Source organism: Vanellus vanellus (genome assembly GCF_965231255.1).
Source record: "Vanellus vanellus genome assembly, chromosome: 3".
In the NCBI taxonomy this organism is placed as follows: domain Eukaryota; kingdom Metazoa; phylum Chordata; class Aves; order Charadriiformes; family Charadriidae; genus Vanellus; species Vanellus vanellus.
In genome coordinates this window covers 73,081,715-73,095,045 of record NC_138907.1, presented here as the reverse complement: position 1 = coordinate 73,095,045, position 13,331 = coordinate 73,081,715, and the positions used below count along the sequence as shown (strand labels likewise).

Genomic DNA, 13,331 nt, shown 5'->3' with positions numbered 1-13,331 from the left:
GAATTTTGCAGTCAAATTAAAAGCATAACAGGAAACAAGTAACATGCAGACCCTCTGCTCTTTGAGGCCAAGATGACACTGCAGCCTAACGAAATCTGGAGAGATGTCCTATTTCTTTTCTAAGAAGTGGTTCAGCTGGGTAAGAGGTACGTAGCTTTATCATAATCAGTTGGGGTCCATTCATAAATATTTACTGTTAAAGAAAACAGACTGCAAAACACTTGATTTAAAAATTTAACTCAGGAATTTAAAACCAAATCATGTGCCCAAGTCCTGGAAAGAAACAGAAGGAATGAAACAAAGTATAACTTAATCTTCATCTATTTCTGGTTTTCTTCTTTATTCCCATCGTCTTTGTGAAGAACAGGGAGGGGATGAGCCTCTGTGTTGAAGACCCAGTGTTCGAACGGAAGAAGATCGTCTTCAGAAAACAGCAAATACAAGTACCTGGCAAGAAAAAAAGCAGGAAATGTGACCGCAGCAGGGAAGTCAAACTACAATGGTTTTCAGGAAAACATAAATTCCTGATTTCCCTAGATGAATGCATTAATGGAAACAGCTGACCAAACACAAAACGCCAGTAAGTCCCAGCATCACAAGGGTTAGCACAAAGCTTTGGGGCTACTCAACTCAGATTGGACTCAGGGGCAATAGCAACTGGAGATGAACAAAAGAACGCCTCTGTCCTGACAGAGGACAAAGAAGTTTAGGCTATTAAGGTTAAGTATCGGTTCACTTCACTTCCATTTAATCCTTGGTAATTTTCTTACATATTTTTTTGAGAATATACAACCACAGTATTTTTTTTCCTCCTGGATGTCCGCATATATCAAGGTGTAGTCCAATCCTGTCTTACTTCTGAGAACAACCTGTGGCTTAGGATTTTTAAAGAAGAAACCTAGCACTACAGCAGGAGCTTGGGCAGCCATTTGCTAAGACAGGGTCCATTAAAACCAGCAGTAAACAATGAACAAATCCAACATGTTATTTATTGTCCTCATACAGGGTAGTAGGTACTGTAGCATGATTACTGAAGTCTGCTTAGAAATGAAAGTCTGCTCAGCAAATTACATTTTATTTTTTCTCAATCACCATCCTTCCCTGAAGGCTTTTCTTGGTCGAATTCTGATAGGCCAATTTAAAAGGTACAGTAGAGGCAGTACACTATCTCCAAAAAAAAAAAAAAACCCGCCAGGATGTACCTAAATGTATTTATGGTATTTAATTTACTGCAGTATTACACCTTCTGTTGAAACTTTCTGGTTTTGCAACTCTCTCTTGCCCAGCAAAAAAAAGTGAAGAGACCAAGAGAAAACTTCCTTTATTTCATTAAAAGCTTAGGAGATGGTGATAGATAATGAAAGCTTTTGGTTTTCCTCTTAAAAGCCCATGCGAGTGTACCATGCAAGTTGACTTCTTTTTTCTTTGTCTGTAGTTTTAAAATGAAAAGTATGCAATACAAGCCTGATAAGTCCTCTGTCTACTCAATTTGTTTCACCAGTGTTGGCATATATAATTAGATCCTATCGAAGCTAGGAGACTTAATTTCTCGGCAAAGACAATCAAGTACCTTTATCAGAAGTAAAGATAATTTCCAGAAGTCATAGAATTTAGTTTATTGATGTAGAGGGGAGAAAAAGGCAATTTGGCTTCCCGTCACCTAAGAAAAGCTCTAGTATTTCAGTCAGATTTTGTTAAGTGAATGTCAAGGGTACTAATGATAAATACTTATCTGTAAAGTTGATACATAGAACTACTTCATATTTTAAGAAAGTCGACTTTCTTAACTTACTTGAGAGTCTCTGAAAGGAAGAAACTTTGCTGCACATCATCATGGCTTTCGTGATTGTTATAAACATCTCTAATGCCGGAATAGCCACCATCTACTCTGCAATGTTTTTCCAGTGCCTGAAGAGGGGACAAAAAAACCCCAGTGGGATTAACAAAATGAATCATCTGACAGTTTTTCTTTGTTTGACAACACAACCAGCCAAAAAAAAAAAATTCACAATTTTTTTGATAAAGAGAGGAAAACTAGATAAAGCTCGAGATAGAAGACTCCTTTCAGAAAGACATAGGCACACGTGTAATTTTACATTTAGGAAGAGAAGCAAAATGATAAATTAACAAAAGAAGTGAACACAAACCAGTTTTCAGAAGGAAACATACACAGATATATGGATGTAAAGATATATGGACTTTCACTTATTTTCTCTTTCCTCTTTTGAATAGGAATAACAATAGCCTCTCTCTCACAGGCTTGTCTATCAGCCTTCAAAGACTGTGTCACATATCCCTTTCTTGGTCATATTTCAGTGCTTAAAAATTATTGTGATAGAGTTGAATACCATCGTAAAGACCAGTCTTTCCCGCTCCTGTAAGTCACTTTGAAAAAGGAAAGGAAACTCTATTTTCAATGTAAGTTGTTTTGTTTCTCTTTGCAATTATTTCATTTTTCTGTGGGAAACCTCTGATATTGGGCTGTGACTGAATTTCTTTTCTGCAGTAGGTACTATTTTTCTTTGACACCTTTCTGAAAAAGCTTTGTCTGTTACACAGAGTAGACAGAAAGCTACTATGCGGCTGGCCTTAATGCAACACATTTTAGATATAAGAATAAGAATGTGTTTTTCTCTTAACTAGTTTCCAAACTGTGTTCAGTTAAAAGGTGTAAAACATATGATTGATTCCTATTTTGCAATAAAAAGGTGCACACAGACCACCTAAAAAGATAATTTATTTTCTGCCCACAGGAATGTTCTATACAATCAGCTAATTTTGAAGGGGAAAAAAAGATCAAATGAAGGGTGTATACAGAAGAGCAAAAAACATGTACCAGGTGCTGGAAGTGTAGAAGGTATATACAATTATACTCTTTATTAAACTTTGCTGCTTTTCTTTACTTTAGACAGGTGTTCACATTAGAAAGGTGGCACCTATATGCCTATATATAAGCCATAACTTCTTTAAATAGACTGCTATCCAATCCCTTATTTGAATATTGGTTCTCTTATCACTGCTTTGTTTAAAAATATTCATTCATCTTTTTTCTTTATAATTGACCTATTTAACAAGGTCGAAAGTATTCTTAGCCTCTTCATTTTTCTTCTTCTGTTTTATAATAACTCTCTGGTATCATGCAGTATAATAAAGGAGTGAAGAGAATCTAAGATGATTATATTTAAAACAAGTCATTATTCAAAAACAAATCCAGAAAAGGCTCTTTAGCCCTAAATAACTTCTCACAATGAAAATGACGGTAAGCATGATGGATTGCTACGTTTACTCAGGAACGCACTACTCTGAAACACGGTGCTTGCTGTGGAGACAGCTATTAGAGCAACCACTTTCAGGCAGAAATACCAACCACCAACCCACCAACAGAGAGATGGAAGACAACTAGTCCCTCCATTTCTGAAGTTATTCCAAATATCAATGAAGTGACTATAGGATGTGTAGATTTTACTTAGGGAAGGATGCTGCGTTTCAAACACATACAGCAAAAAACTATGAAAAGGTAGAAGATACGTCTAAAACAAGCAAACGGTCACAATAAGCATTTTCTGATGAGAGATGGGACTAAAAGTCACTAATAACTACTGAGGTATCCATCACCTCCACCTACTCTAAAGGCTGTTCAAGATCTGTGTTTTGCTGTGAGGAGATATCCTAAATGTCCTTGTTTTTGCTGGAGTCCCTGTAGCTATCTGCATATATTTAGCTTTCATGTCAGGCTTTCCGTAGTTTTCACTGGAGAGTAAGCTGCCTATTGTATATTTAAAAGGGATTTTTCTCCAGGAGCGATCCTTTAAAATATAACAGGCCTATTTGTCTTTTCTTATGTGTCTTTAGGTTCTTTAATTTTCCTGGACACTTTTACTAAGTGACAAATATACTTAAGTTTAAACAAGTAATTTCCCCTGGCTGATACTCCTTCCCTCTTGTCTACTTCAACCTGCAATGAATTCAAAATGCTGAATCTGTGTCTGGATTTTCAATGTCAGACACAAGATTATGTTTTCCAAGGCACAGCAGAAGGAGAACTTGAACTTGAAGGATAAGGCTATTATTCAAGGAAACAACTGCATTCTAAACAGGGTGAGGTAAAATAAAATCACACTGCATTTGGGGTTTACGTGCTCTAACATGTAGTTAGAGCCTTCTTTATGAGTTTGTTGGAGGGAGATACTATATAGGTACCTGAACACACTGTTACGATCGTAGAATCATAGACTGGTTTTGGTTGGAAGGGACCTTAAAGATCATCTAGTTCCAACCCCTCTGCCATGGCCAGGGACACCTCCCGCTAGACCAGGTAGACTAAGAGGTTAACTTGCACCATGTTAGCCATCTGGTGGTATCTACTTGATGCAAACGTGAAGCACCTTATCCCTCAAAACTACTTTCCGCTTAACCAAAGGAACAGGACATTCATGTGCAGCATTAGTACGATAAAAAGGCTCTTGGCTGTCGCCCTTCTTTCACTGGCAACAATGGCCTTTTGTGCACATATCTGCAGTTTCAGAGTACAGTGATGGTCACGCTGACGGTGGGGTAGCAGTGGGCAGGAAGGAACAATTCAACACATTTTAAATTAGTAGCTCTTAGAAAATGAGGGTGGCTAATATCAGTTATGCTAGAGTAATGGAAAACATCAAGCAGAGTGAAAACTGGCTGACAGCCTCAAAATATCGTAAAGGGAAAAAAAAAGGAAGTGCTAGGAAATCAGAAGATGTGCTGCATTTATAATGCAGAAAGGGAGACTTTCTTGAGCTAAGCTGATAAAACCTTTCTGACTCAGTAACAGTGGATATTGCTGTTGGTCATAACCGTGTTTTCTCCAACCACTGAAATACATACAGAACGATCTTGGACTCAAATTAAAGCAGCAAAGAAAAAAATGGGGAGGCTAGAGCCTGTTTTTTTAGTCTATAAAATTAAGTGAAAGAACTAATAGACTTGGAGAGTTTAGAAGGCATGATATATAAAGCAGCCTCCTCTTCTACTGCAAGGGCACTGGGAAACAAACCTAATGCGTTCTTATTGCCAGTGTCAGGAGTTAAAAATGGACATGAAATAGCTGAAGAACAACTTTTTGGGGCAACAACAAACGGTCTGATTGTTGCCCTTTTTTTCTTGTTTCAATCTCAGCTTCTTCTTTGTGCAACAGGTGCTGGTAATTAAACCAACCACCTTCGGTGGTCAGCGTCTTCCCCAAGAACGAAAGGGTGGAGTGACGCGCTCCCTGGAGCACGAGCAGAATTTATGAAATAGGTGTGGTAAGCTGTCATGACACATGCTGGAACAAAAAAAATACAGCATCAGGTGGAGCTGTATGGGCTATAACCATCAAGGAAGAAAATAAAAAAAAATGTGAAACCTACAACCAACTGTATAACTTCTGTGAATTTTTAAGATTTGTTTTTGTGAAACACTCAGATGCACATCAGGACAGCGGAAGATGGGTCTGTACAGACTGGGACCAGCTGCATGTCCCACACATGGGCTGTAATCCACTACCTTGGAGCCAGACGAGAGTAACCACAAGAATGTTAAACAAGGAACGCATGGGGAGTGCTAAGAAGGTAAACGAGCATACAAACTTGAAATAAACACAAACTGAACCAACAGGGTAAAGAATAATAATAAGGAAAACATTTCAATTGTTTATAAGAATGTTATCAGTGTGGGCAGCAACAGCGAGTCAGGAAAAACATCTCCTGGAGAAGGAACAACTGGCATTGCTGAAGCCTGGTGGGATGACTTCCATAAACAGCTGTTGTAAATATTCCAATTATAATCTGCCTGGGAAGATTCCAGTAGTAAAATGTGTGGTGTTAGCGAAAAAGAAAGTAAGGGAACAGCACTCTAAACTAGAGGATTTTTTTTTTTTTTTTTTTCAAAAAAATTGCTTTGGAATCATTAACTCAGAAGCAGATTGTTTGAGGGCCGATAGAGCCAACACCTGAGGGAGGCAAATAAAATGTCCTAAGTAACTACAGTCTACCTAGCTGAATACAGTGCTGACTGCAGACAGGGAATTGCTGTAAATATTCAAACAAGGAGTTAAAGAGTCAAAGTATAGTTAATGCTAGCAGCTCTTCTTTTATGGAAAGCAGAATTTACTATAAATTTAATTCCTCAAGAATATCTAATGGCCAAACTTGAAAGGCTCTTCTTGCACATCATTCAACAACATTTGCACAACACTTGAGATATGTTCAGTGTCTCAGACAGTGAATATTGAATACCGTTAGAGATCTTGGTTGCTGTTGAGGGAGCCACGTAACTGGTGGATGTCACTCCTAGAAACAAGAGGTATTGGGCAAACTGACAAACAAGATGTTTTTTAAATCCTGGAAAGCAACAGCTCTGCAAAGGAGTGAGGGGTCACTGTCAACAAAATATTGCACTGTTTTTTTTTTTTCTTTTTCGTGTGCTTTTCCTTAAGTATACAGAGCTGCAAAAATAAAGTTCTTGAGCTTCCTGTATCTCCTGTAAGATCTCAGTCTGCTTAGAAGTTCCAAAGGCAGAGTGGAAGGCAGATAATTTAACAAAGGCAAGATCAATGAGGGGAAAATAAGCGAACTCTAAAAGTGTACAAGAACCTATGCCTGGAGGATGAAACACATCCAAAGGCTCTCATCTTTAACCGTAAGAGTGATTAACCACTGAAATAAGGGAAAAAATGGATTTGACAAGCAAATTTTTGCCGTATAGACCAGCTTCCGTCTTGGAAGGCTTGTGCTAGACAAACACAAATAGTTAGGTTCAGCATGACTGGTTGAAGCTCAAAGGCTAGTAGGGCATAGAAATTTAAATCTGGAAGAGATTGTTATCGTTAATGGAGATCGGTCCAAATGACCTATGCTTTTTGAAAGCGACCCATTTTTGAAATGTTAGGTACTACCTACTACTTCATCTTGGCCTTCATCACCTTAATTAAAATCACTTTCGTACAATTACTGTTGAAAATACACTCCACAAAAATTTCCATGTCCAAGGCTCAAATTTGACATAAGTTTGCACTTTCCATTCACGAGCAGCAATACTCAACATCTTGAGCAGTACATCCAAATATGACCCTGACCTGCGAAGTATTTAAGAAGCACAAATCACAAGGTATTTTACCAATACGCAACACCAGCAGTATTTGGTTTTGTCAACTCGATCTTAGTTGATCTATTTAGTAAAAGAATCTCTGGAAATTTGAGTTGATATTACTGATTTAAAATAAATATTTACTCTCCAACTGCTAAACAATATCCAGATATTGTTCTGCAGCTCACTTAACAAGATATTAGGATTTAACAAGAAAAAAGTCCAGTAGAACGTTACCTCTACAGCTTCCCATCCCCACTCCCTGTACTTTGGGTCATGAGTGAGCCGCCACATGTACATGTAGGTCTCTATGACTTCTGGTCGTAGGATGTAGTATTTTTCATTTTGTCTTGTAGCAATGGCCTCAACACCACCGTCAAATCTGAAGGCTTCTGGTCCCAGTTTCATGCCTAGCCAATATAAAAGCACATGCTAAAATAAAAAACATTTCAAATTATGTAACTTACCAAATCAACATTTCATGCGACACAAGCCAGGTTACCCAAAATTCTACAGTTTCTGAAAGATACTGCAGCACCTCCCGTTTTTAATATCTTGTACATAATTCAGAATAGAAGAGAGCTGTTCTTCATCAACGCCTTAAGCAGCAGTTCCAGTTTGAACAGTGATGCTAACATTTGCATTCTGAAAGACTTCATGTAAGTAGAAACATGAAATATCGCTTAAAAGACGAGGATATTTACTTTTCTATATCAAACTGGAAAATACACTCTGGGACCTGAAATGCTGCCAGGGTTATTTTTATAAGATGATGAAAGAATCCAAAGAAATTTCCTGCACAGAAATCCACTTTTTTTTGTGCAATACCATTGTTCGCAGCGTTGTACCAACAGAACTGAGAAGAAAATCATTTGTTGTGCATAAAACATGATTAATAGGTATATTGCTGCATAAATGAACAGGCTCCCTCTCTTATTTGTATTCGGATATAGAGAAATTGGCAAAGTGAAAAAAAAGCTGTCATGATAATTACTAGAGTGAGTAGATATGATTCAGGTGCACGGGAATTATTTATAAAACAGAGCAGCCATTCTTAAAGTTACTCTTAGAGCACAGCAGCACTTGCTCAGAAAGGATGAAGAGTTCTCACCATCATTCAGCATTACGCAAAAAAACCTTCACAAAATCAAACTGCGAAACTAAACTCTGCAACACAGTACTTACTTGTACGATCATAGGATTCGTGGCAAGTCCTAGCGATTTCAGCACCAAGCTCGATGTGATGGCCCGTCTTGTCATTCGGGGCTCCGTCTGCTCCCAGACCAAACATGCCTCCAGCAAAACAAGTGAGATGTCCCATCTTGTGTTCCAGCAGTCCGCCCTTCCACTCAGCGATGTATGTCAGCCCCCCACTTGATTTGCGAATGAGGTGAGTCTCTATGGCCTGCAAAAGTACATGATTTCAAACCCTTTGGTACCGTACGGTAAAGCATGAAGGACAGACAAAGTTGTTTTGTATGCTGGTTGGTTTTTCTCCGTATTGCCTTTGCTTATAGAGTAAAATGGATAATACGAGCTCGCATCACCTGAAGTGCAGCCAAACCAACAGAGATTAGCATACATCAGTAACTATGGTTATTTTTGCTCCAACTTTAAGCAATTTATGCAGCACATTTCATAAAAATATTGGAAAGACCTAAAAAATACAATTCCATTTTAAAATTCTTTATTTCTTTCCCTTTCTACTTTGAGCAATTTCAGGTATTTTCACTTTTAATGGTGATCAGCCGTCACTTCATCTTCCATACTTCCCACTGTAATTCTGACTTAAAGGATGCAGTTATTGATATAATTTCACGTCAGTTATATGCAGGCACGACTCATATTCCAACCGCCTGACTCAGTGAGTGCACTGAATGATGTCAGGCCTCGGAGTCTATGTGGCATTCCCAAACTCCAATGATTTTTTCCCCCAGACTGAATTCCTCTGTAGTCATCAATCAAGAATAGGGTCTGGAAAAAAAACCTAAGCAGAATAACAAGAGACAAATCTCCTAGAATTAGGAGTTGGTGCCATTAGCAATGTATGGTCACTGATTACAAAATCCAGGAAAACAACCTTCCCTTGTGAGAGGAACAGAATTAAAACAATAGAGGAGATGCAGAAAAGCACATTAATTAGAAGCCCACACAGAAAGCAAGCTATTACTCTTTAAAGGGTAATGGAGAGGAGACAAACAACGCTATCATACATTCAGTTATCCAGCCGTAGTCCGGTTTATTCTATTGAAATCGTAAGATCCAGAAACAGTACTCAACATGCATTATACAAAAGAAAAAACATGAATAAAATATCAGTACAGAGGACTATTAACAAAAATGCCAGAATTAAAAAAAAAAAAAAGTATTTTAAAGAGAAGGTATTGATTTCAGTTATTTCTTCCCATTTAAACATCTGTGAAGGTTGTTTTTATAAGTGTGAAAAATCTTCTCTCATCTAGAAGGATCAGCAGAATAATTGTACAAGTTTTACTTACCAAGTAGTTTTTTTTGTGTCAAGAACGCCACATTGAAAGCTATACTTTTTTTCCTCTAGCATTAGTACAAAGCACCCAGTAAGGATGTTTTCTGCCCACCTCCGTACCCATTATTGGCTCAGAAAACTCCTCTGTCCCTTTCTTTCCTCCTTGATTATATGCTTTTAGCACTATGTACCTGCTGAAAAGCATACCTAAATTTTAAAGCAGGAGTAAATAATGAAGATTCCTGTACTTCAAACAAATCCTGCATAATTTAACCTATAAAAAAGAGGAATTAAATATGAAAGGGGAAAGGTGGGAAAACAGTTTCATTAAGCATCCAAACCATAGACCCCACTGTGGAAGATGAAAGCATTACAGCGGCTGAGTTGGTGTCAAGCTAATTGGTGGCTGTGTATTCCAAGTGCATATAAAAAAGCTTTTCTGTCGGGGTGGGAAACTAGTAGTGGAATACCTAGGTACTTTTAAAAAAATAACGTTCTTTAAAACATGTCTTTTGAGCTCAGGGTATAAAATATTTGAATTTATAATTGAAGAATTGAGAGAACAGAGTTCAAAGAACCTTCTACAAAATGTATTAATGCATAAAGAGGCAAAATTTATGAGAAGATAGAAATAATTTGAAAACTTAAAATCTTTCAGAGTGCTGTTCCCAGTTTTCTTACATGTTTTATGTCTTGTAATAGGATGCCTTATTGTTAAAAACCACATCAGTTTGTGGGAACAAGCTTACAGAATACTTAGGCATTCTAAAAAACACGCTACCTGAAATCAAGTTCAGAAATTAAAAATTTTTAATTTAATTACGTTTCATTAAACCTTTCAGGATGGTATCCCCATCTCACCAAATCAACCATTCTGGCAATAGTTGATAACTCTACTGGTCACTTAGCTGTCGAGTGAGAATTTATTTTAAAAATAAACAAATTTAAAAATAGATTGATGACTAAAGTTACCTATATTGCATTTTTTTCCAGTAAAGCATTAATGAGAGACAGAATGAAGTATTGCTGTACCTGACAGAAATAACGGTGATCGTGCACCTTCAGAACTATAGTAACTAGACCAGAGAAGGTTCTTGTAGTATGAAAATGGATTTTGCGAGACCAATTAGTCTTTCAGAGTGTTCTTCCCCTCTTTTGGCTCAAGATTAAAGTTCAGGATAAAAAAAGACGACTTCCACTTGGGAGATTTTAAAATTATTCTAACAAAATGGTGTCAAGAAACTAACAAACTGATGTTAATTGATGCTAAGAATGTCACAAAATAAAAATATATTTCCAAATTAATTATTCATCTTTCGTAAAGCGAATCATCTTGGTTTTATAAATGGGTCCTATTAAGAACTAGTACATATGCCTATTAAGTTATTTTTATTATGTGTCTTATTTAAAGCTATTTTTATTAGGTAATTATTTGATATATTACAGACTCTCAAATTGCCTTGTCATACTTTGTACAATCATGGGTCCCTGAGTGCTAGAGAATACCTATACTGATGTATATAACTTTATTAACAGCACGCTAGGTAACTAAGCATTTCTAACTAGACATGAAATCCAAATAACCTTTGATATGTACAAATAACCTTCAGCCCAAGCGTGCCACACTTCCAAGTCCATCAGCACGCAACAAACTCTTATTCTGGAAGACAGGAAAACAAATACTGTAACTCGGTGAAGCCTAAACTTCATTTGAAGTTATGTGCTTATGAAGTAATAGTTTGTAGAAGTTACAAGATTTAAGAATACTGACCTCAACCGAACAGCTTTTGTAAAGCGTGAAAGGCAGAGGAACGTCTCTTCCCTGAGGGCCAGTAGCTCTTTTTGTGGTACTGGGTGGTATACCAGCAGAACTAACAAAACCACAGCCAGGAAGTTTACAGAGGGACGGTCAAAAGCTTCAACTAAATCTGAGAAGTTTCTTCATGGGGCATTTTCAGTCTGAGCTAGACAAACTGTTTTTGTCAGAAATAGGTTTCCCTTCTCTCACCACTATTCATGGAATCATAGAACTATGGAATTGTCTAGGTTGGAAGAGACCTTTAAGGTCATCAAGTTCAACCATCAACCTAATACTGACAAAACCACCACTAAACCATGTCCCAAAGCACCACGTCTACCCATCTTTTGAATACCTCCAGGGATGGAGACTCCAACACTTCACTGGGCAGCCTGTTCCAATGCATGATGACCCTTTCGGTGAAGGGTTGTCATCTACCCTCCGACTGAGAATAGAGAGTCTAGCCGCTTGCCCTGAAACAACATTCTCCAAAGGCCTGCTAACGAATTCGCAGTATCACACTTGCATGAAATTTGGAATACTTCCAGCATGGCATTGAAGCGTCAGAATATAATGAATTTGTTAGGTGTGTTCCAGTTGTTTCAGGAACTCAGCGTTAAAAATAAAATTGTTATAAAAACCCAGCATATTTAGAAAGCCTCAAAAATGTAAATGCTTTTGATCTTAAAAAGTATAACCTACAAGAGTAGAACATCTATAAAAGAATTTCCCCAACATTAACTATCGATGAATGTATTAATAGATATTATCGAATCAAATGTATTATCGATGAATGTATTAATTGAAATTTTGAACTCGGTAACAGTATGTGCAGCATTAAGATGTGGTAAAACCTTCCTTTTCCCCACAAGTCCAACCTAACTATAGTATAATTTCAGAACTTACTTCCAAATACTGTTAAAGCACTACTTCCGGAATGTATAATGTTTGTATAATGCATTTGTACAATGAATTAGTATAATAAAATATTTTCAAAGTAAACAATGAACAAAAATCAGTACTCTTTCAATTATCAATTCTGAATCTGTGCCCAAACTACCAAAATGCCATCTATCATCCATCTATGGGAAAATCACAGAACTGCTATTCACATTTTTAATATTTGTTTTGGTTATAATACAATGGTATGTACGCTGTGAGCAGCACATCAAAATATTTTTCAGTGAGTTTCACAAAGGTTGTTAAATGCCATCAGGCTGGATTGAACCTTCTGAAAGACATTAATTTTTTAAGTAAGCTTGAGGTCCAGAGCAGCGCTAAATCCCTGGCTGGAAAACACGGGCAATTGTGTTAAGTATAAAAAAAACTTGAACGCAAAGTTGAGAGAGTGCTAGGGTGATAAAGAAATACTATCAGTTTAAACGAGGATATAATAAGGATCTCTGAACTTGAGCAGTAGGATGGGAAGGTAGGGGTCCCGTAGGGAAATGCTACTTGCTATCTGCAATGCTCTGGGTGCTGTTCCGGCAGGGAAATCAAGTTATTAGAAAAGGAGAATAGGTAGTATGGTGACAAAGATTCACCCAAGTGAAAAGCTCTGTTTGGTAGAATTAATTCTGAATTTCACGCTTAGAATCGATTTACTTTTATTTTGACATAGTTATCTACACGCTTAAAAAAGGGACATGTTCATTTGAATTGTAGCTCTATTACAACTTGGTCCCCACCTACAAATAATTCCTTCCTGCATTGCTTGCAGATCAGCTGGTGTCATATTTATCACTACAGAGATTATTATTTCATTTTACTGCAATGACTCTTCTCAATATAAACCAATATACAGTATCTGCAAATAATAACAAGGGCTAGAAGAATGTGATCTTTGATTAGCTGCAAATACATTATTGATGCATAATTTTTTGGACCTGGTACAGTTTTTCTTTTAAGTAAATGGAAATTCATGTTACTGTTTCCCAGAATGTATTT

At 37.2% G+C, this 13,331-nt stretch overlaps 1 protein-coding gene across 1 annotated transcript in view; it reads right to left on the bottom strand.

Moving 5' to 3' along the window:
• Positions 1–320: 320 nt before the first annotated feature.
• MAN1A1 (mannosidase alpha class 1A member 1) overlaps positions 321–13,331 on the bottom strand; it is a gene marked incomplete at both ends in the record, with an annotated part of 149,741 nt that continues 136,730 nt past the window's right edge. Inside the window, 4 exons of the mRNA XM_082480981.1 lie at positions 321–447; positions 1,793–1,908; positions 7,339–7,511; positions 8,287–8,506. Coding sequence (XP_082337107.1) covers positions 321–447; positions 1,793–1,908; positions 7,339–7,511; positions 8,287–8,506 — 636 coding nt within the window. The remainder of the gene's footprint in view (positions 448–1,792; positions 1,909–7,338; positions 7,512–8,286; positions 8,507–13,331) is intronic.